A 23,454-nucleotide genomic window follows, 5' to 3' on the forward strand; every position below is an offset into this window, starting at 1 on the left:
GAATCCGATTATATTAAAATTATTATATAATACTATATTCTTATTATTTAAAATTTTATTAAATTTATATTTAAATTGTATTAATATATTGAGTATTTAATAATGAATATTTAAATTTGATTATTTTATATTTTATATTTTTATTTACATTAATCTTTGTTAATATATTTTAAAATTTATTTATTATAAATGGATATTCATTTTAATTATCTAAATATTTTTATAAACAGATACTCTTTATCTATTTAAATATCTATAAATATTTTAAAATATTTATTTAATTTAAACAGAATTTAATCGAATTTGAATAATATGTGAATATTTTTATTCAAATTCAGATAACAAAAATAGTTTTTTAAATAGATTTGGAGTAGATTCAAATACGTTCATTTTAATCGAATTAAAGTTTAAATATTTTTAAATGGACGGATACGCTGTACATTTCGTCCTTGCCATCAAATGCCTAAGCACAAAATAAATGTTTGCTCCGACATATGTTGTGTTAGCCTGCATGCTATTTCTGCAACTAGCAGTTGCTGAGCTTCCAACGGTCTTGGACTAAGGGGAACAAAGTACAATAATTCATTAATTCAGTTGGTGAGGTGGGTATAATAGTCACCAAAATAAAGTACATTTTCCTCTCCAGTCCAAACAATGTCTTTCGTGTTCCTCAACATAAGTTCTATCCTAAGATAACAAAATTAGAAACATGCATTGCAAATAAAAAAAAGAGAAAAAAAGAAAAAAGACAAATAAAAACAAAGCCAGTAAGAGTCTTCTTAAAAACTGGCAGATGCACAAACAAGTACAAAAATCTATATTATGCCCTGTTCATCTCGCAGATTTCTTTCTCCATTCAGTGCGGCCACGGTTTATTTCAAGCCCATCACCTGACAACCTGAGTAGATGTAGAAAGTTACGGCAGTCTTCATCACCAGCCGTTGTAGTGGCAGATCCATTTGTCCCTCGAAGCTCTGAAACAGCTTCTAAATTCTCAGAAGGTTCCACACTTGTGAGGGAATCAACAATATCATCATGTTGACATTCCCTTCTGTAATCCAAAGTGATTGTTTGTAGTTCGTGTGTGTCAATTATTTCTTGAGGTATGCTCTGCCATGAAGAGACATGTAAGCTTGCAACACAAAGTAGCAACGGCCAACAAAAATTCAAGAATATTTTCAGTAACCAACCTCTAGAACCCAACCTATGTAGGTGACGTTATTAACATGTTGATTCATGTCCAGATCTGCTCTTCTAGGCTGCAGATTTGAATAACCTTACAGAACTGAGACAAATCATACGAATTGCAATGGATTAGAAATTTCGAGGTGAACTAAATGATTTACCACTAGTCCTAGCTTGGAATATTGAGCAGGATCTTCTAGTTTTGAAATTTTCTTCGAGCTGCGATTGTTTTCCTCTGGAAATGCCAATCTGTAAATACCATCAACGAGAAAGACCAATAACATCATAGCAGTCACAAGTAATATCCTAAAACAAAGGATCAACATCCAGTTATTCTCTACAATCATAGCAATTTCTTGGAAATTGACAGTTTCGTCCCATATGTTTGAAGATTTACGTACTCAATAGTATATATGTGCCACGAACGATGACAACTAAATGTAGAAAGGAAGTTTGCAAAAATATAAATGGGACCCACTACCTTCCGCACATATTCCAGTGAGGGATGAAGACAAAATTATATTCATTAAAACTTTTCCATGGCAATTTTTTTTGCCTTTTTCTGTTTTGCATGATATAATTAATAGCCATAGAGAAATTACAAATGGTCACTTTTGCAATATGAAAAATATGGTCAGATATATACTATGGTTTAGAATCTTCAAATGATGATAACCAATTTATCTTATGCCGGTATAGGTGTAGCAATCCCCAATAATCACTGTATCATGCTTTCCAACCACATGTCAGATAGAGGACCAAATCCTAGTGGGAAGTCTGATAGCTTAGAGGTCCTATGAAGCCTGCACCCGAGGGTTGAATTCCAATCCTTGGATACCAGTCTATCACCAAGCTCGAACAGACAGGTCACTCCAAATAAGGGAAGGCGTTTCTCAGTCCTAATCCAAATAGGACATGTCATGATTTCTAGAAGAAACTCTTAAGAGCCTTTTTGAGATTGTTTTTGGGTATCAACAAATTAGGTCTAAATTTTTTTAATTTGACTGATTGATTTTTCGCAAACTGCTTTTGGAAAACAAAAAGCAGTTTTCAAAATTCTTTTCTTTTGAAAGCAATTTTTCATAACCTCAATGCCAAATTCCTTCTAACAGAATTTGCAGCTGACAGCTGATATTTCTCCTAGAATCTCAGCAAAGATTTTAACAGAAGCCTCTCTCCTCCTATATAAAGGAGGATATATTTCTCTAAAAGAGCAAGTCAATAATTTGCTATTCTCTATGGTTTTGTTTTGGGATCCACTTAAGCCATTCCCAATGTCATTCTGAAAAAAAGCAAAGCATTTATTGATGTTTTAAGATAATAAGGCAAGATGCAAATGCAATACCATACACCTAAACAAAAACTAGGTGTAGGGGAAACAAATCAAGGGATCATATTCATACCTCCATCATTTTCTGAATTGAGTTGATCTTGCTAGAAAATTCAATTAACATAATCGGAATATTTATAGTGCTTCAATGCTATCTGGCTTTGATTGCACCAATGATGTGGCGGTAGATACAAGATAATATAAATCAACAAGGCCCGGGGAAGGTAGGTATTGCAGTAAATAGTGTTTCTCTAATAGTCAATTTTGACTGAGGAGACGAGAACAAGATATAATAAAGCACAATTTAGGCCGCTAGAAATGAATTAAGGCCTACCTAAGTTCTCTTGGGCAGAAAACTAAGTACTCTTCTCGGACATCATCAGTGACTTTCTGAAGCCGTCTAGTGTCTTGGTTCATCATCACCCACTTGCTGAAATCAAAAGAAAAATAACTATATGCCATTAAATACATAAACTCAGAAAGACTTGCAGAGTTCAACTATTTAAATATATATGAAACAGAGGATACAGAACCAGAAGCATAGAAGGTAGAAGAATTAAAAGCACGGTAAGAACTCTGGTTGAAGAATTATATACCCAATCAATGTCACAGAATAAATTCCAGAGTCATTGCCTTGAGACCAATTAAATACAAGTGCATGGGTATAGAGAAAAATCTTGTTCAACTCAAACAGTTCTGTATAAACAAAACTCTGCTTCTATCATTGGCCTTTCGTTTCCTGTTTCTTCAACAAATATAAGAGGAGATAGAGGGAAGTGTTAAAGTACCTTGTGGCTCTCCCTATAATTTGACCAGTGGCATAATCTGTCAAAATCCAATCACGTCTGGTTCCAATTCTTCCTTCACTTTGGCACCATGTTTCTACTTCAACTACATCGCTCCTGCTCAATGCATCCATAGTTTAAAGTTAAATAAAATTATAAATCCACAAATTTCGTTAACATCATCAACAAGGGAGAATAAAACCCACCAGGCAGGATATTTGTATATTTCGATATGCATGCGAGCAGTTACCCATATCAGATGCATCTTCCTCATGCTGGTGGTTGTGGCAAATCCATCGGTTGAAAATCCAACACTCTGAGCATGATTACATCCAACCTCCTGCAAGACATTTCCCCATGATAGTACACAAAAATATGAGTATAAGCGAACAACAAGTGCACAGAAAAGAAAAGACACTTTCAATCAGTCATTTTGATCATTGCATGACATTATAATAAGCAGAAATAAAGCCAGTCAAAATCCAGATACGGAATCCAAGTACATAGCACATTGCATTATGTAACATAACCAAATGCAATTATTTGCATATTGATGCCATTTCTAATGCACAAGGTAAAAATTGACATCAGCCACAATTTCCAATTTCTTGCTGCTTGTCAGTCACAAAATTGACAAAGAAAAAAGGCAGGCAGTTAAGCAAACTAATCACACAATTAATCATCGTTATATGCTATATTATCATAAATCAGTCAAAATTATCCAATTCCATATCTTTACAAGTGCAAGTGATGGAGAACAGCATAATAAAAGATACCCAGATGCCAAAAACCTCAGAATCACAACAAATTACAAAAGTCGATCAAAAGAAACACACATTAATGTATCGGAAAAAAAAAAATGTTAGTCGGCAGACAATCCAATCTATCAAATAACTCAAAAGTCCAAAAATCAAATAAGAGTGGAACACATTAATAAAAAAGAATATAACTTTGAATAAACAAAATCAAATTCAGAGGTGGATACTACATACCTGCAGTAGATTAGCAATAGTTTCAACAGTAGCAGTTTTATTAATCCCAACCTCATAACTCCTAACAATAAATTTCTCTTTATAAGAGAACCCATCCTCAGTTAACTTCCCTAAACGAAGCCGATTCGCCAAACTGTCACAAGCAGCAGATTCAACACTGCTAATATCAGACACAACAGCCTGAAGAGAAGCACTTGAATTCTTTGAACTGAAAAAGGTAGGGATTGATGGGCGGCGAGTGAAATAAGGTCTGTTATTGAAATGGGTTAGGAATCTGCATTGGGAAGATAGGGATTGAATTGGGTCTGTAGCATTACAACAAGGTACTTTTAACATTCTTTTTTCTTTTAGAAAAAAAAAAAAAAGAATTGCTTTGTTTAAGCCTTTTTTTAAGACCAGTTATTCAATTTGTGTTGTGCGTCTTTCTCCCTCTCGAGTTCGTGTGTTTTAAAGATGGGTATTGTTTGTCGATGGGACCGAGGTAGCGAATATAGAACGGCAAAACGACATTGGAATTAAAGTGAAATTACGAGATTGCCCCAATTGCCATGTGTGCAAGTGCCAAAAGCAGATGCAAAGCTGGTTGTCTCAAAACACAACAGCATGAAAGAGAAAGAAGCAGGAATTGTTCTGAGCTAAAAACGGAAGGGTCTGGCCCGATCTGATGGATAAGGTCTGCTGTCGAAACTTGAGATGGGTTAAGAATCTGCATATAGATTCCAAAGTTGCCGTTGATATGCTGTTAGACACTAGCTGTTCATCATTCTGCTGGAAGGAAGACTTCTTGGGAGCTTGAGGAATTATCAGATTCAGAGGTTGAGTGATAGTTATGGTTATGGGCGGGTAACATGATAGGCTGATAGGCTAGCAAATTTAGGGTTAGAATTTTCCGTTTATTAATGATATTCACATCAATGTCATCCCAAAAAGAGAAAACAAGAATACTTTCATCCGGTGGTCCATATACTGGTGAACAGGGGATTATAGCCTATACCATGCCACTTCCAACAAAGTCAACAATTCATTAGTCGAGTTTGTGAGGTGGGTGCAACCCTAATGGCGCCATAATTATTCTTGCCCGAGCTATTGGAAAGTAGACCGTTAATTTGAGCAAGTGCTTTTCAACTCCAATTTAATTAATTAAATAATGGGTAAATAGTCAGAGAAGCCATTAGTAAGTGGCAATAAAAGTATGGATATCAGTTAATACCCGTTTTGGTACTCCAGCTCCTCCAAGTAATAGTGCTGAAAAAAGAAATATATCCCTAACAAAAACAAAAAGGTTAGAAAACTCTATAAATACATTAAAAAAAATTAAATACAAAATTATTTATATTTATTTATTACAAAATCATAATTAATTCTTATAATGTCTGTTGAGTATCTAAATAAATTGTCAGGAAGCTTAGTTATTTATAAATTTATACTAGAAAATCATTAAAAGAAACACATGGAATACAATCCTTTCTTGTATGCATACACATGGCACCTTGGCAACTACATTTTCATTTTTGCATCAAACAAACACTTAGCAGTTCAAACAATGTCTTTTTTTTTTTTTTTGAGTTCCTCAACGTAATTTCTAACCTAAGAAAACAAATTTACCACAAACCGCAGTTTATTTCAAGCCCATCACCTGACAACCTGAGTAGATGTAAAAAGTGACGGCAGTCTTCGTCAGCAGCAGTTGCAAGTGGCAGATCCATTTGTCCCTCTGAATTAAACACCTTCCAAAAATTCACAGCGTAGGTTCCACAGGGAATCGACTAAATCATCATGCTGGCATTCCCTTCTCTACTTTAAGGTGACTGTTTGCAGTTCGTGTGCATCAATTGTTTCTTGAGGTGTGTTCTGCCAAGAAGAGACACGTAATTAAGCTTGCAAGACACAGTAGCAACGACCCAACAAAAATTTTCAAGAATACTTCTAGTAACCGATCTCTAGAACCCAACCTACGCAAGGTGACATTAATTATCAAAATGTTGATTCATGTCCAAATCTGCTCTTCTAGGCCGCAGATATGAATACCTTAACAGAAGTGGGAAAAATCTTATCATCATTGCAATGTAGTAGAAATTTCGGGGTGACGTAAATAATTTACCAATAGTCCTAGTTTGGAATACTGAGCTGCAGTATCTTATTCTAGTTTTGAAATTGTTCTTCAAGCTGCGATTGTTTTCCTCCGGAAATGCCCCATTCTGAAGAGACTATCTCTTCAGTCACAGTAATGTCCTGGAAAATGGACAGTTTTGGTCCCCATACGTTTGAAGATATAATTATTTTCTGCTGCAAGATATGCGATGTGGACTATAAAAATTCAATGCAGAGAGGAAGTTTGCAGAAATATAACCTTACAAACATATTCCAGTCCAAGACAAATTAGCAATGCAAAATAGTTGATCAAACAATAATTTGGTTATGCTTACATGGCTCTAAAGAATTAAAAATTGGAAGAAAGTATTAAAAAATAACTATAAGATTTAGACGTAAGAGTCTTGTGATTTTTCTTTCCATTTTAGAGTTTGTAGTTCAGTTTTTTTTTTTGACGTTAATACCCTTCTAACAAATAATTTAGTGATTTTGTATTAATATAATATAATACCCTTTGAGTGATTTAATATATAACTAAACTCATGATGGATGAATTAACATATATTTCTATATTTTTATTAGAAATAAGAGGATAAAATTTCTAAAATAAATATACAAATACTTGAGCTACTCAAGTGGCAATCGTCCACTGGACCTTCTATGGATAAAAAAATAAATATATAATATTTTTTTATTTTTATCACCCCAGTAAATTTGATAACAATCACTTAAGAAAATGAGTTTACCATAAAAAACGATATTGTATTGGTGTCACGTCCCAAAAAAATAATAATATCAGTTAATTAGTGTTATAGTTACAAAGCAAATAAACCTATATATATATATATATCCCAGAATAACAACAAATTACATACCTTTAGTGAAAAAAAGGTCTAACCACAATGTACTTTTTTCATACTTTTTTTTTGGAAAAAAGATAGAATTTCCATCACAAGCTCAGAGAGTAAGAAGGAAAAAAAAAAGAGTACCGCAAGAACTAAGCAATTTTCCAGTTGTTGCCTTCAGACTCAATTAGGCAGGAGTGCATGACTTGTTCAGCTCGAGGAGTTGCCTGTGATAAATAAATATACTTTCATTGAGTGGTGGAGGATATACAGGGTTCGCAACTTCCAGAATATTTTACAGTATATTCTTTACATTTTCTTTCTTGTTATTTCATTTTAGGCCCCCAACTTTCAATTTTTTTTTTTAAATCAATTATCAAAATTATATACAAACATAACTTATCAAATTCAATTTGAATATGAGTGAACCTTAATCCTAGTTACATCACCCACCCCCCCTTCCATGCAGTAAATAAGAGATTTGGAGTGCCGTCAATTGTTAAAATAAAAGACTTACATCCAAAAATCATTTCTGTAAGGAGTAAAGCGATTTTGCCACTTCAACATAGTTTTGGAGTAACGTGAATTACTAAGGAATATGTGGTGATGTTTTGTATGTTAACTTGGTCAATGCGGACAGCTCGAGACAGTCTATGTTTTGATGCTAAGGAAGTTCGGATGATGGATGTAATAGGGCTTTTACTTGAGTACCATTGGTCTTGGTTTTGTTGTTCGAAATTTGAGCGGTGATATTCTTATGGCTAGCTGGAGCGAAAAGGATTCGGTCGGGGGAAGTAGTACTGTAGCTGAGGCAATGGCGGTATGTTGGGCACGTCAAGTTATCCATGATGGTGGTCTTCGGGATGTTGAGGTGGAGAGTGACGGCAAGGTACTGGTGGATGGATTGAATGATAATGGTTGTCCAGAGATTTATGGCGAGCTGTTGCTGCAGGATATCAAAGACATTGCTCGTTTGGTGAATGTTTTTAAGTTTTCTCAAATTGCTCGTAGATTAGCTTATATTATTAATGTTGTTAATGATGAGTTTATTTGGATTAAAGAGGTTCCAACTAGTGTGGAACCGCTAGTTATTGACGATGTAAGGCCTTTGCCTACTCATGCATTTTAATATATATTCCTTTTCTAAAATAAAAAAATTTCTCATTCATAAGTTAAGGAGGGGACCATAATTGTTCTAGAAAATGGTTTAGCATTTACACTCAATTAATATGTCTGACGATTACGGTTTCCATGCCTTAAATGTGCAAAGGATTTAATTACACATGTCCAACACAGGGTCGAGTTGGTAAGACTCTGGTGTGAACTTCACCTGATTTCCCGCGTTGACCCGGATTTTATTAATTTAACTTTTTAGTATATTCTTGTAAAAGTTACTCATATATATATATATATATATATATATAAAATACAACAGAGGCAAACAAAAAGTTAAATAGCTTGTTATTTAAAGAGGATACTCTTCTTTTTTAGATAAATAAATAAATTTTAAATTTTTATAATATTAAAATATCAGATTTAGAGTTTAAAATTTAGGGTTTATAAAATATAACATCATTTTACTTTTTTAAAGGCTCTCTTTTTATAAATGATAAAAACATGAGATTATAATTAAAATAATAGATAATATTTTAAAAGTATGTCACAATCTAATTTATAAGATGGTTCATCATCATGATAGTTATTTTAAATTATAATTAAAAAAGTTCAAGGTATAAAATCCAAACAAAGAAAAATCCAAATTTGACCTCATTGTTTATTGATTTTGTCATATTAGATCTTTAAGTTGTTTTTTTTTCTCAAGTATAATCCTAAAATTAGAAAGAAAGTGACAGTCCATCATCAAGATAGTTATTTTAAGTTATAATTGAAAAGGCTGAAAGTATAAAACTCAAGAAAGGAAAAATCTAAACAAGAAAGCAACACTTCATATAAAGTTAAAATTTTAAGTGTTAGTTTCTATTGATACTAATTTTTTTTATTATAAAGAGAAAAAAATGAAAGTTTAAACTTGAGAACTTCGTCCGAGTTCCATAAAGCTCTCTTAGTGGGTCTTTGGTTTCAATATTAACTCAAATTACATACTTTAGACCCATTACTTTTATTAAAAATAATCAAAATATATTGAAAACATAAAATATTAAAAGAAACTTTTAATTTATGGATAATTCCTTTCTCCCTCTTTCTCAAATGTCCTTCTCTCTTTTTCTCTCTCCTCCCATTCGATCTATTTATTTTTGCACATCCAGTGAAGCAGTAGAGACAGTCAAGCTGCTGATGGTGGTTGAAGGCAGTAAAAGTAAACAAGAGATGGTAATGGTGGTTGAAGTCGGTGAAAGTAACAAGAGATGGCAAAAGAAAAGTTCAGCAAGAACTGAAGGCACAAGTTCACCCGTAAAAATATTGACGAAGCATGAAAACCAAAGGGAAAATATGCGAGAAACACACTAAGAGCTTTAGAAGCATTCAGAAAACTTTGAACTACACTGGCCTATTAATTAACGTACTGTAAATGAACTAGAAAACAAAGGATATAGTTTTTTTTTTTTATTATTATTATAAAAAATATAGCTCTAGCATCATGAATGAGGCCTAAATGAATGAATGAATTATTCTTAGAAATTACAGGTCGTAAATAAATGAAATGAATGAATTATTTTAAAATTTTTTAGACTAGCTGGGAATAGTTTTTGTAGGTTATATTGTCTCATTACACATGGTCACAACCTCTGAAATTCTCAATTATTGAAATGGATAACTTAATTGGGAATGGCCTGCTATACGTTTTTACATGACAGGATCATAGTTGCAAGAGTTGTTGAAACAGCATATTGAAAAAGAATTTTTAGTGCCCTCTATTGGTTTACTACTTTCCTTTTGTTTTTGTTTCTCAGGTGTTGGCTCTTATACCTTGTTGTATATGCTTATCTTTGCTCAAAATCAATATCTTAATGTTTTACTCATTAACCTAAACAATCAAGTCAGAGTAAGCTTGCTTATGATTCGCCCATAAATTTTCTTAAGAAATATATTTTTATTAAGTCTTTCCCTTCTTTTTTCTCTTTAGTGAAGTAGAAACATAGAGATACATAACTCTGCAAAATCAACATGAACTTAAAAAAAAAAAAAAAAAAAATCCTTCAAAGCTACTTTATCTAAATTCCTTAAATTTGTCATGAACTTAAAAAAACCCTGCTATTGAAATTTTATGCTTTTATAATTCATAAATCTTAGGGGCTGAGGAAAAAAAAAGGTTCTAATTTAGAAAGAAGAAGAAGAAGAAGAGAGAGAGAGAGAGAGAGATGTAATGTTTGTAGGTTCAATAAAAACCTAAACAACATCTAAATTTTTGGTGTTATAAAAAATATTTAAATGTACTGATTTTCTAATGCTAAGGTTATATTTGGGCTAAAAGATACATGAGGGTCCAATGTGATAAAACGGGTAAACATTAAGGTCAAATTTGGACCTTTTCCCTTGAGAAAAGGATTTAGCAATTTTTAAAAATCCTAGCTGCATGTCACACACTTTATTTAATTATCTTCTTTCAAATATTAATTTTATGACCTGGAATTTTATTTTTATTTTTTTCTTAACTTTAATTTTAGTTCACACAGTAGAGGATTTAATCCATGTGGGTAATTTATATTTAAAAAAGTCTTTAAAAGATAAAAAGATAAATATTCAGGAATTGAATAGAATAGCTTTATTCTTTCATCAATATATATCCTTTTAAGTCATTAATAATTTTGACTTTAATAGACTCCTCTTTACTAAAATTATTGATTCCATTCTATTGTGGCTAGGATGGGTAAAACGTTCCATTTTGGTGCTAAAAACTGAATAAAAAGACTTTTCAAAAAAGAAAATTTTATATGGGCATGGGTTAATTTCTCAGTCGGTTGAGGCATAGAATGGCTGAAATTGACCCAAGTTGCCCCTTTGAGAGTAAGACTGAGATGAGTGAAACAGTGATCATAATAAAGCACTAAATGCTGTACCGTATAATATATAGTTTCACCCCTAAACCTAAACCTTATTAATTTAATCTCTATCACTCCTTAATTAATATTTTAATTTATGACACTTTTTAATTTCTATTTCTTACCATTTTTACATCTAAGTTATGTTTTTAATTTCTTTCATTTTTATACATGTATTTTATATTTTTATTATTTTCATATGAGAAATTATATAAAAATGAAGTTCAAATATATGTCTGAAGGTGAAAAATATTAAAAAACAAAAGTTAAGAGGTGTTATAAGCTAAAAAGATAATTGAAGGGTATGAAGAGTTGAATTGATAAAATTTAGAGATGAAATTATGGATTAATACCATAAAAAAAAAAAAGTACAAAAGTTTGTCAATTAAGAAAAAAAAAAAAAGAAACACAGTAAGATAATATTAAATAAGAGATGTCCACAAAGGATATGTTCAGATCATCACATCCATAAAATAAATAGTTGTAAACCAAACAAATCAATTATGAGAACTTTATTATTATAATTATTTTGTTATTTTTATATGGAAACTATCCCTATTTTAAATAAACATGTAATATGCATGATATATTTACATTCCCACCACATTTCACGACCTGCAATTATGATTTTTATTTTTATTTTGTTGGTTTGTACAGGCAATTATTAAGGAGTTGGTATCAGAACCTAATTCAGAATTATTATCATCATCATCTAATAAATGTGTGCCATGAAGTAGTCATTTCTCCCATCTGAACTAGCTAGCTAGCATTTCCATTGACTTAATTTTTATTGACTTGTATTCTGTATATTATATATAGTTAAAGGTTAAGCGAGGCTTTCCTGGACTCCATAGTTAGAGCATAAAGAAGAGGAAGTAGTACTGTTATTACCTGTTTGCCAATGGAAGCAGTGGAGCAATGGATACACAAGGAAGTGGAGGAGCTGGCGGAGGAAGTAGGGTTGCAAGGAAGGCGGCACCGGCGACATCAAAGCCAGACGACCACTGATAGCACCATGATAGAAACTGCACCACCTAATGATGTTGAATCTTCCAATTCCGATGATCATGGAGAGCTAGAAAGTGGCATCGCCTTAGATAAGGATAGAGGTATGCAGTTGGTTAAGTTCTTGCAGGCCCACAGTATTCGTCTGTTGAGTCTCTTGTTTTTATCTTTACAAAATTTGACGAATTTGTTTTAGGCAACTTAGGCTTGGATCATTTGACGAATAAAATGGTACTAAATATTGATGGTGGATATCAAGTAGGATCTTCCAACATAAATTTGTTTTTTGTCAACAAGTTCCCAACATATGCATATGCAGGCATGCCTTTGTTTGGTGCGGTAGAAATAAAGTTGTTTATTTGTGTATTTAAATAAGCAAAGACAAAATGAGGTGAAAGAAATATAAGAGTAAGAAATAAACCAACCGAAAATTTCCTTTCAAAACGAAAACAAATTGAGAAGTTTAAAAGTTAAATTGTATAAAAGTAGAAGCTTTTTTTAAGGACAAAAGCTGAAACAAGTTAAACTGGGATGATTTTATTTTTATTTTTTCATATAACTTTATGGGTGACGTTATATAATAAAAATATAAATATTTATTTTAAAAACTAATCTTTTTTATTTTTAAAAATTTAAAATTTCTAAGTATATTTTTATATTCAAATCTAGATATAGAATGTAAGTTTATTAAAATTGGTAATTTAGAAGTTTTAATATTATTATTTTATAGTAAGACTACATAAAAAATAAAAAAAACAAATGTTACTAAGATTTCAAATAAACCATGCAATTTATAGAAACAAATTGAAGATATTGATCGAATTCAAACAAGTCAAATAAAGAAATTCTTGATCCCTAAATCTTGAAATTAAAACTTAAAATCCGAAAAATCCAAATCCGGTTGACATAAAAATTTAGGGCCACTAAACAACAAATTAAACTTAAAGTCTAAAAATGAAAAAAAAAAAAATCTCTTTTTCCCACATAAAAGTTGGTAAAATTCAGTTTTAAGTTTTTAAATTTATTTAATTGAGCTATTTACTATTTTTTTATTTAATTAAATTTTTTTTGTACATGGTGAGATTTTTCTTCATTCAATTAAGCTATTATATTTTATTTTTACTTTAATTAATATATATTAAATGTTTAATCAAGATAAAATTAAAAATTAATAAAATTAATAAAATAAAATAAAATATAAATCAAAAGGCTCAATTAAATACAACTAAAAACTTTAAAAAATTAATAATATATTTCGCCATAAGAATTTAATTTGGAGGCTGCTTTAGTTATAAGATAAACCTTGAGCCAGTATATCCACTTGTGTATTCTAACAATTTAAATGATTTATTTTATTTGAAAAAGATATATAAAAGATAAAATAAAATGAAAATAATAAAAAGATAGTATAGTATTATTAAATATATTAAATATATTTATTTTATTAAAATTTGTTGGAATTTGGTTTAGTTATAACTAATTTCACACAAATTAAATAATGTAAAATTCTAAATTAATTTTCATTTCATTCAAAACAAATAAATTTTAAATGTGTAAATAAATTTCATCAATTTTATGAATTTCCATCAAACAAAATGTTAGTGTTAGAGTTAGTCCTATATTATAAGGGCATATGTCTTGAGCATTGAACCAGTAAGAATGTCACATTACATAGAAATAATTTCTTAATCAACCCTTCACTCCAGCAACTAGATCAGGGAAATTGGTACAATGATACTGGGAATTACAATATCTCATTATTATTTTGTGACTTAGAGCCTGGAGGCTATCTTCAACTTTGCTTTAGGGTCTCCCTGCATCTATAACATGCATGAGAAATCAGCTACATTCATCAAACCCAACAGAGTTTTCATCTCTAAACTATTCTGCTTAATTTACAAGATTTGCATCTTCAGTGTAGTCATCAGATGGCATCCACTCATGACTGTGCATGGTTTCAGGCACTTCTGAATCTATTGGAGAATTCTCTACCTCAAAAGATGCCAATCTTGAAATTAGCATTTCTGAGAATACAATCTTACAAGCTGTATCAAGCCTTATACCTTCCAACAAGTTGGTGGACGAACAGATTGAAAATGCTGCCGCTGCTGCTGCTGCTTCCAGTAAAGAGAGAACAGGAAATGGAAGTACTAGTCTCATAAAAGAAAGTAGAAATGATGAAACCGAATTATATTTGGACAAGGTATATAAGAAGGCAGTTGCACACGAATTCTACTGTCCTAATTGTAAGGCCTGCATCCAGAAGGTTATTGTTCGTGAACTGGAGAGTGATTCTGCACCGCTTCTTGAACAAAATGATGACACATTCAAATGCTCATCTTGCTTTAGTTTTCTTATTCCTGCAGGTATTTTAGCACACGTCATTCTTGTTTTAAATCAACGTTATCTTGCTAGTATATGCCATTGTGCAACTAGTTTTAATCGATATCGTCTTTCCTTTTGGTCATTTCTTCGTGTGTACTTTATCGAATCATATGAGGTTCTATTCTAGGAAGTTTTAATCTATCTACATTTGATTCGACAGAGAATTGGTTCTTCAGTAGTTTTATGCCGAATGGGCAAGGAAGGAGGAATAAGCAAGGTGATGTATTTTCTGCAGCCTTTTCAAATTCTGATGAATGGAAGATAGTAATAGCAATATAATGAGAAGAAGTAGGTCTATTTTATAAAAGAATGTTTCTGTAGTACAAAGATGATACAGACAACGAACCTAGGGTCATGTCTAATCTCATGCTTGATGGTGAAATATAGATAGTATGGAAAGTTTGCCATCTCCAGCAGTCAAGTTTACAGTAAATCTCAAGCCGGGGTCTTTTTTATAAAACCAATTGATGTTATTAAGTGTACTCCGACCAAAGTTGAGACTTCACAATCCTGAACTTCAGTAGTATTGAGTCAAAGCTTGTTGGTCCAGCTCGGTCCATTTCAGAAGCTTGGTTTTGCAGGCTCCTTTACGTAATTTCCTACTCAAGCCCCTCTCTTTTTTAGGTCGGGTCAAGTAGGTCCTTCTATGCAAATGATAATTGAGTTTCACTTCATCTGTAAGAAATCGGGTATGGAATTCAATAAAAGAATTGGGTACCCACGGACAAAATCGGATTAATAGCTGTCAGAATTTCAATGCTAGACCACTTGTTTATGGTCTGTTTTACCCTACATACAATTATTCAATGACTTTTGTGTCGCTCCTTCTTGGCCCCATGTTGCAAAAGCAAATGACAAAAAAATCTCATTTTCAGATTTTCATTACATCATAATGCATAAAAGCCAAAACACATTTAGTATAACAAGAGTCTGATTATAGACAAGATGATGTGATACTGTCTTCTAAAATATATAAGGTTAATGCTTCTCGTCCACTTCTTCTGAGTAACAATATATGCAGCTTTGTTTTTCTGCAGTGATATGATCATGCTTTGGTTATAAATGCCCATGTCTCACTTGTGCTAACTGATCGTGCAGCTGCACCTAATCTTGTCCAAGATCCATCAAGGGATAATTCATATGTGGGAAGTATTCATGATCAAACTAAGCTTCAACCAAGTAAAGGTGTACTACCTGATGAAAATAGTCATGCTCCATCCATGAATGTTGCTGCATCACTTGCTCCTGCTGCTGTTGCTGCTGGAGTTGCTCTTATTTTAGGAGCCAATCAAACCGAGAATACTGAAAAGGATAATGTGGCTTACCCAAAACCTGATTCCGGAAAACAAGAAGATGAATTTGATACAGGAGTAAGTTCAGTTGGTGCAATGGGAAATGTGAATACAGGTATGCTCAAAGTATATATATGTATACTCTATTTTCAGGATTTGAACTCTTAACTAATGCAGTGCGGAGCAGGCACTCTATTACTGGACTACGGTTTAATAGTCCATTTGACTCGTTATTAATGTCATTTCATTCTTACACATTTGATTTTTCTGATTATAAGAGAATTTGGTTTGAGCTGATCTTGCTTTCCTTCTAATTGAATTTTATGCCATATTGACATAAAGATATCAAGTAAAAGGTTTCTTGCCATGGATGGAAGTAGTACAAAAACTATTCAGTAGAAAACTTGATTAATAATCATAAAAGTCATATGTTTATGATTCAACAGAAAGTCTAATTTTTTATTGAAATGTATGGTAGTTCTCCTCCCTTAAAATTTTCCTCTGTTTATTTTCTTGTAGAGCATTTTGTGATTAGTTTTCTTATCATTGTTAGTATTGCTGTATTTTCCATTAGGTTTCTCATAATGATAGTCATAATCATCTCACAGAAATTTATTTTTCTTACTGATGTGAGCTTTAGCAATATTTAAGCAACTGTTCTCATGCGACCAATTATATTTTCTTAATTAATTCAACTATCCATGTATGCTGATTATGCAGATTACAAGCACTCACAAACGGCAGAACATGATGGAAGACTAACAATTCAACCTAATGATGAAAAAGATGTCAAAGATGAAGAGAGTGACAAAAGTATGTAAGAAATTTCATGTTTCTTTCGTAAGGAACTATCTCTGCATTCAGTTATCTGTTCAGTCTTTTGATATCAAATCAAATTTAAATTCATTAAACTAAGAAAGATTGTCTGTTCTGCTGATTGTTGAATCAGTAGCAGTTGATACTGCACTTCCACCAAGCACATCAATCTTGATTCCAGATCCTGAAGATGGACAAACAATACCCTCTGAACCAAGAGATGATAAAAAATGGGAAATCATCAAAAGCATTGTATATGGTGGTTTAATTGAATCAGTTACAAGCTTAGGAGTTGTGACATCTGCGGCAAGTGCTGATGCTACCATTTGTAAGTTCAGACTCTAAATTGCTGTAAATTTTCCATCATACATTGTATTTGAGGTTCGTTCATTTATCCTTCTCTCCCTTAGACTAAGTAATCACTTTATTTACTGTTGAGAATGTCTCAAACTTTGCTCTCTACTTCATTATAGACTCTGAAATTCTATTTCGTTCGACTTACATGGTTCAATCAACTATTTGCTGATTGTAGTGAACACCATGGTTTTGGCGTTGGCAAACCTCGTAGGTGGACTCTTCATCATGGGGCACAATGTGAGTAATTTTCCCTGTCAAATGGTGCTCTAAATTATTGATACTTCAAAACACAAGATTCTTCTCACATGAAACTAAGTCTTTCATTTTGAACTAACATGTTATATTGCAGCTTAGGGAACTTAAAAATGAACAACCTGAAAGCAACTCCAATCAGACAAATGAACCAGGGGATCGTTATCAGGAATTACTTGGCAAGCGGCAGAATTTCTTTCTTCACGCCACAGTTGCTATATTATCGTTCCTTCTTTTTGGTTTAGTACCTCCTGTAGTTTATGGCTTCTCATTCAGGAAGAGTGACAACATGGACTATAAGCTAGCAGCTGTGGCAGCAGCTTCTCTTTTGTGCATTACCATACTTGCTATTTGTAAGGCTTACGTCAGGAGGCCGCCCAAGAACTACATCGAGACAGTACTACACTATGCCGTTGTTGGACTTATGGCTTCAGGAGTTTCATATCTAGCAGGCGAACTTATCAAAAAGCTAATAGAAAAGTTAGGATTGTTCAATTCAGAAGTAGCTGTCACTATGCCCCGTTCTGAGATGAGTTCAGGGAGACCTGCTGCTTGGGCATCCTATTGATGTCAATTTGAAATTCCTTGACAAGATTGTTTTGGGCTTCGATCTTTTTCAATAAAATCATCACGCAATAAATCAACAAAGCCCAGAGTGATGTCTCTTTCCCCTTCAAGTTTACCTACTACGGTACCAGCGTGAATATGATCTCCACCATTTAAGAAATGTTTTGGTAAGGTCTGGTAGTTGTTTTGATTAATAATGCAATTCCTGACAGTATATTTTCCTATTTTGAGGGTTAAACAATGTCAAGATATTTTATTTTTGTTCTCATCCGCTATATAATTATAATGACAGAAAAAGGGTGCCTTGATATGAATATTTTTCTGCATTGTGAGCTACAGAGAAGCTCATATGACATCAGAGTGCTATTGGCCATTTCATCTCTACCGTAACTTTTCCAGTAATTTTTGTTTGAAATGAGTAGTTACTAGAGAAACCAACAATGTTTTAAACCTTTTAATTATGAATACCACAAGATCTTAAACCTCAGAATATGTATTCAAGTCATCATCGTACACGTCATGCTATCATGGCAGCATCATAACATAACAATTTTACGGGCTATTCGCCTCAGTTTACCAGCAACAAATAAGAGTAGCAGGGATGTAAAGCATTGGCAACCAGTCTAATTGTCGCCTCAAGGCATTCATTCTCTTCTTTAAGCACTTGTGTCTATCAGGAATCAACTGAAAAAACAATTATACAATTGAATCCCAGAGAGAAACTACAGCCTTGAATTTTTTTATTTATCTTAGATTGCTCTGCAAATGGTAATAATAAATTAGCTGTACTATATGCAATTGAATGGACATGATCCAAACAACAAAAGATCACTATATTTCTGTTGTCGTCCTCTTTTGGTATCAAATTAATCTAGAATAATCAGAACATCCATCTTGGAGAAGAGTGAACAGCACTTGGCTTCGGTTTGGTCTGTGGCTCCAAGTTGTTTCGCTTCTTCATTCTTGACGACACAGTCGGACTGAAGTAATCATTGCTCCTTTGAGATGTTGCTCCTTGTGAATGCATCTTCCTTCCATGGATGAAACTTCTCTGCTGTTCTAACATTGTCCTACGGGCCACTGGGTTCCTATGCACAGCAGTTCCCCATCTATTGTGGCTCACACAACTTTGGCTCCTTCCAACATGCTGAAATTTTCCCTCTCTGGGGCTGGGATAGTTTCGGCTCTCAGCAGTTTCTGCTGAGTACATTGTCTCTCCCTCACTGCTATACCCATTATACATCTCCGGAACCTCTATGGGAGAGGAACTAGACTGGACCTCACTTTGGGCCCCATTTACAGAACCAGTGGATTCAATCTCAGCTTCTGCTTCAGGACTAACAATTCTGCTGTCTTTAATTTGATCTTCACCTGATGGGTTCCGTGAAAGAAGTTCCTTAACATGGTTCTCGTCACAGTTAGGGGGCAGCTGATTGTCGGGCAGTGCTTGAACTGTAGCTTTGTCAACCTTTGGCGGGAAATTAATATCCAAAAGCTGGATTGGAGCACTTTCATTTTTCCTGATAGGAGCTGCAGTCAGCTTTCGAGATTCATATATTTCTGGAGTTAAGATTCCCTGCACATGGATGGCATGGGGATCAGTGGTCAGGGTTTCTTCTTTGGCAATGTTTGCTGCACCTGAACATCCTGGTCTATGTTGGTCCTCAGTTTTAGAAATTGTATTTGATGATGAAGGGGTTCCAATGTTATCTGCTTCTGTCGACTTAAAGACCTGGCGGAGTGTAAAGGAAGCAGAAGAATGCTCGCTCTTCTGGCCTGTGGACATCAATCTAATGATTGGTAATTTGGGTTTAGCAAGTTCATCAAGGTTACCTTCCCAATGCTGGTTCAACCAATCACAGATAATGGGAATGGGAATACCAAATTGCATGGGAGAATCCTTCTTCCAGGATGTCGAGGATGACGATGAAGTAGAAGAGGATTTGGTATTTGGAGATGTAGCTAATTTCATAGGATCACAGATCATGAAAGCTAGATTGCCCTGTGCATCAAACCCAGCAGATCCAGGGCTCCATTGGATACCATCAGTTGACAGTTTTATGAGATTGTCAGTGGCTATTACCACCTTTCCCTCACCTACTGTTAGTTCTTCTTTCTCTGTGTAACCCAAGATGTAAACAACACTCCCCAGATCCAAGTTTGGTTTAGAACATGTCTTCAAGTAGTGAGGCTGATGTCCTTGGGTGCTAGAGTCTCCATCCATGTCATCTAAACCAACTATTGTAAGGTCCAGAACCGAACTAGTAATGAAAAACCTGCAATGAAATAATAGACATAGAAATATAATTGAGAAATGCCTAGCTTGGATCATGAACCCATTTGCAAGAAAAGTTGCCACTTCTTTTCTTTCCTTGTGTACCACACTCTGGCACTGTGGCTACATCAGCTATAATAAAAGTATAAAGTAATTTTATTTTTTGTAATCAGGGCAGAATGCCATTTAACCTAGAGCAAATCCACAAGGCAGCTCAACAAACCAGGCAATGCAGGCAATAATCATATTTATAAACAACTAAACTGGCCATAGTAAAGCTCACCATGCCAAACAGCACAAGGTTCAGTTTTACTTAATTTTAGCCCAACTTAGTCTGTAATTTCAATTATGAATTTTCTCCTTCAGGAGTACCAATATTGTAGGGCAAGTAAACAAATCTCTTTGAATACTTTATAGTTGAAGTATTTTGGAATACCATTGATAATAAACTTATGAACACTTAGCTATCTTTCCAATGGTTGTGTTTTTCCTTTTTCTTTCCCTTTTCTTTTAATTTCTCTTTCCACTTAGCAGCATTCCCTGCATTATTTCCAGTCTTTCTTGGCCTCAAATCTTAGCACTTAATTGTCTTATGATCTTATCCTTTCCATCATGAAGACTAGTCCCATGAGCCCTAAAACCCTTCATTAACGCTTTTGCTAGCATCTTGAAATGGCATGAATGTACCTAAGCAAGAAATATTTTTCTGGCTGCCCAGAAAGTCAGCAGCTACAATCTCTGCTTCATGGAAACAAGCCAGCATTATGTCCACAAGCCCAATACAAACCACAACTTCTAATCCCTTGTTCCCTAATTGAAAACCCTAAATCACGCAAGTCTGAAAGTCATTCCACCAGAGAATTCACATATCAGATTATTCCATATCACTCCCACAGCAGCATTTCTTGTTTTAAGCCATAAAAACCCATTATCTTTAAATACAGACTCATACTTCTGTAGGAGGAGGGTTCCAGCAAAAATGTCGTCTAAGAGTGGCATCTCAAAACATGAATGTTAAAATAAATTTCCTCTTCATTGAAAAGAGTAGTTAATAAGTAGTTACTCTGATATTGTATGTATAAGCATGATCAGAAAAAGGTAACAGAAAAAAAAAAAGAGCACAGCTCAGTGACAAAGAAAGTAAGTATATAATCCACACGTTTGCAAGTTGCGACTTTCATGAATTCATTCAGATTTCAGCATTTATGCTGGTAAGATTACAATCAGGTATCTGAAACTCCTTCGATGATGGAGACAACATATAAAACAATGCAACAAAATGAAAAAATAAATATGCTTCTCAGCACAATATCTATCCAAGTTGAAGCTTTCTATACACAACCTCATATCAGATCCAATGCTTATACAGATATGAATATATTTTCATTCCTAAATAGGACTACGCACCAATGTAAATACAGTTCCCAATTGACAAAATAATTTCCACAAATATCTTTCACCATTTCCCTCTCAATCCATCAACTTAATTCCAAATCTCATCTTTACTTAACCAAAACCAAAGCCACCAGAACATGGAGTCAGCTTAAAGTTAAACTACTTAAAGTCAATTTTTATCAATGACCCCACATTTTCCAATCAAACAAAAACAAACCCAGAACACAAAATCACATAAAAAATTACATAATTTTTAATAACAAGAGAAAGAAAAAGAAAAAAGAAGAAAGAAAGAAAGAAAGGAAAAACCTGTGAGGGACGAGACTAGCAGCGACGCCGTTGTGGAGGCGGATCTCTGAACTTTCAGCAGCAGCGACAGAAGGAATATTAACATGAGCAGTCAAAAGAAGATTCCGATGGATCAAGAATCCAGTACCGGAAGTTCCATTTCCGGCGGCGGAAGAGATTGTAGCCATGGCAGAACCCTTGCCGGAGAAAATGGCGGCTTTCATTTTCTCAGACTTTCCCACTCCTTTACAAAAGCACCATGATTCTATCAAAACTCCCATTTTCCTTTAAAAAGAAAATTAAATAAAAAAATCCAATGTTTAAGAGATAATAAGTAATGGGATTAAAGTTCAGGAGGGTGGATTGGATCTAAAGAGAGTGGCATTGTAATGGGTATTAATAAAAGAAAGCAATTCTTAGCGGAAAAAAAGAAGTGTGCTTTTTGAATGCACCAGTTTAGTTTCTGTGTAAGGAAAGTGAGAAAGAGAGAGAGAGAGAGAGAGAGGTGATGATGGACGTGAAAGGAGTAAAAGTGTGGGCAATGGGTATGCTTGTGAGCTGGATTTTTATAACAAAATTATATGAAATAAAATAAAGGAAACTGATTTGTCTTAGGCTTTGATTAGAAGAAGAAGAAGAAGAAGAAGAAGAAGAAAAGAACTTGTTTTTACAAATTACAAGTACCCTGATTAAAATAGATTTGAAGTGATGGTGATGCCGACTGCAAGTGAAGAATGTTTGAGTTAACCATGATATTATGGAAGTTTCGTGATTTCTTGTCAACTGAAGAATTAGCTACTGTAGTTTATTTTTTAGGAGCAAAATGGATATTTATGCTCTTCAATTTTAGTAATTTGGTTAATCTAATGCTTTTAATTTGGATGTAATTTAATAAATTTTTTTTTTGATATTTTAATATTCGTCTGCTAAATATTTAATTTTTATTTATATTAATTCTTGTTTATTTAATATAGCATATAATTTTATTAATTAAAAAATAATTTAAAAATATTAAGTAATTTAAAAAAAAAAACATTATATGTTGCATCATTAGGATTAGAATTGCTATAAATCAAGATGAGTGGGTAGCTAAAAATTAAAATAAACTATATAATTTTATTGGCTGCTTAATTTAGTATGTCTGCAAGTAAAGTAAAATTCGCATACTTATTGAATTTAAATATTAAACTGATTAATTATGTCACGACCCACTCTGGGGGCCCGTGACCGGCACTAGGGAATGGGTAGGCTTAAGGCCACCGAAACCCGTAGTAAGCCTTACCAACCCGCAAATCCAAATATACAATTAACCAAATATAAAATAGTCATAATTGTCTTGCATAATACATCATCAAACTACCAACAAGAGTCAGAATAGTTATACAAATTTTAAAATTTCCTACTGCGGATACTCTAGAGTAAAAATGACAAGTATACAAGTACAAGATAATTACAAAAGTCCGAAAAGAAGAAGTCGGACTGTCGGATATCTTGAAAGTCTTTAACTCACTGAAAAAATTACAACCGAGGTATCGGTCTAGAGTGAGTCAAAATCAAATAATCTAAGGGCTTTTGCAACCTTCACATGATATA

The 23,454-nt window shown here is 33.4% G+C and overlaps 3 protein-coding genes across 5 annotated transcripts; 1 reads left to right on the forward strand and 2 right to left on the reverse strand.

The window, feature by feature from the left end:
* Positions 1-831: 831 nt before the first annotated feature.
* On the reverse strand, positions 832-4,628 carry LOC8279047 (oleoyl-acyl carrier protein thioesterase 1, chloroplastic). The gene is made up of 7 exons (NM_001323751.1): positions 4,293-4,628; positions 3,507-3,640; positions 3,304-3,417; positions 2,850-2,945; positions 1,347-1,434; positions 1,191-1,259; positions 832-1,110 (listed from the first exon to the last, which is right to left on the reverse strand). The coding sequence occupies exons 1-7, from the start codon at positions 4,626-4,628 to the stop codon at positions 832-834; spliced, it is 1,116 nt and encodes a 371-aa protein (NP_001310680.1).
* A 7,355-nt stretch (positions 4,629-11,983) lies between these two features.
* Positions 11,984-18,219, forward strand: LOC8279044 (membrane protein of ER body-like protein). 3 transcript variants are annotated; one of them, XM_015727586.3, is made up of 8 exons: positions 11,984-12,338; positions 14,196-14,600; positions 14,780-14,836; positions 15,718-16,026; positions 16,632-16,724; positions 16,864-17,055; positions 17,260-17,321; positions 17,434-18,219. In XM_015727586.3, the coding sequence occupies exons 1-8, from the start codon at positions 12,131-12,133 to the stop codon at positions 17,902-17,904; spliced, it is 1,797 nt and encodes a 598-aa protein (XP_015583072.2). In that variant the 5' UTR covers positions 11,984-12,130; the 3' UTR covers positions 17,905-18,219. The 3 variants fall into 3 exon arrangements, with proteins under 3 accessions (XP_015583072.2, XP_015583073.2, XP_015583071.2); XM_015727587.3 differs by having other exon boundaries at positions 16,867-17,055; XM_015727585.3 differs by having other exon boundaries at positions 11,987-12,338; positions 16,861-17,055.
* Positions 18,220-18,514: 295 nt separating this feature from the next.
* On the reverse strand, positions 18,515-22,646 carry LOC8279043. Its single transcript, XM_048376506.1, has 2 exons — positions 21,883-22,646; positions 18,515-20,179 (listed from the first exon to the last, which is right to left on the reverse strand). The coding sequence occupies exons 1-2, from the start codon at positions 22,140-22,142 to the stop codon at positions 18,784-18,786; spliced, it is 1,656 nt and encodes a 551-aa protein (XP_048232463.1). The 5' UTR covers positions 22,143-22,646; the 3' UTR covers positions 18,515-18,783.
* Between the last annotated feature and the right edge of the window lie 808 nt (positions 22,647-23,454).

The sequence above is a fragment of the Ricinus communis genome, chromosome 7 (assembly GCF_019578655.1).
Source record: "Ricinus communis isolate WT05 ecotype wild-type chromosome 7, ASM1957865v1, whole genome shotgun sequence".
Classification (NCBI taxonomy): domain Eukaryota; kingdom Viridiplantae; phylum Streptophyta; class Magnoliopsida; order Malpighiales; family Euphorbiaceae; genus Ricinus; species Ricinus communis.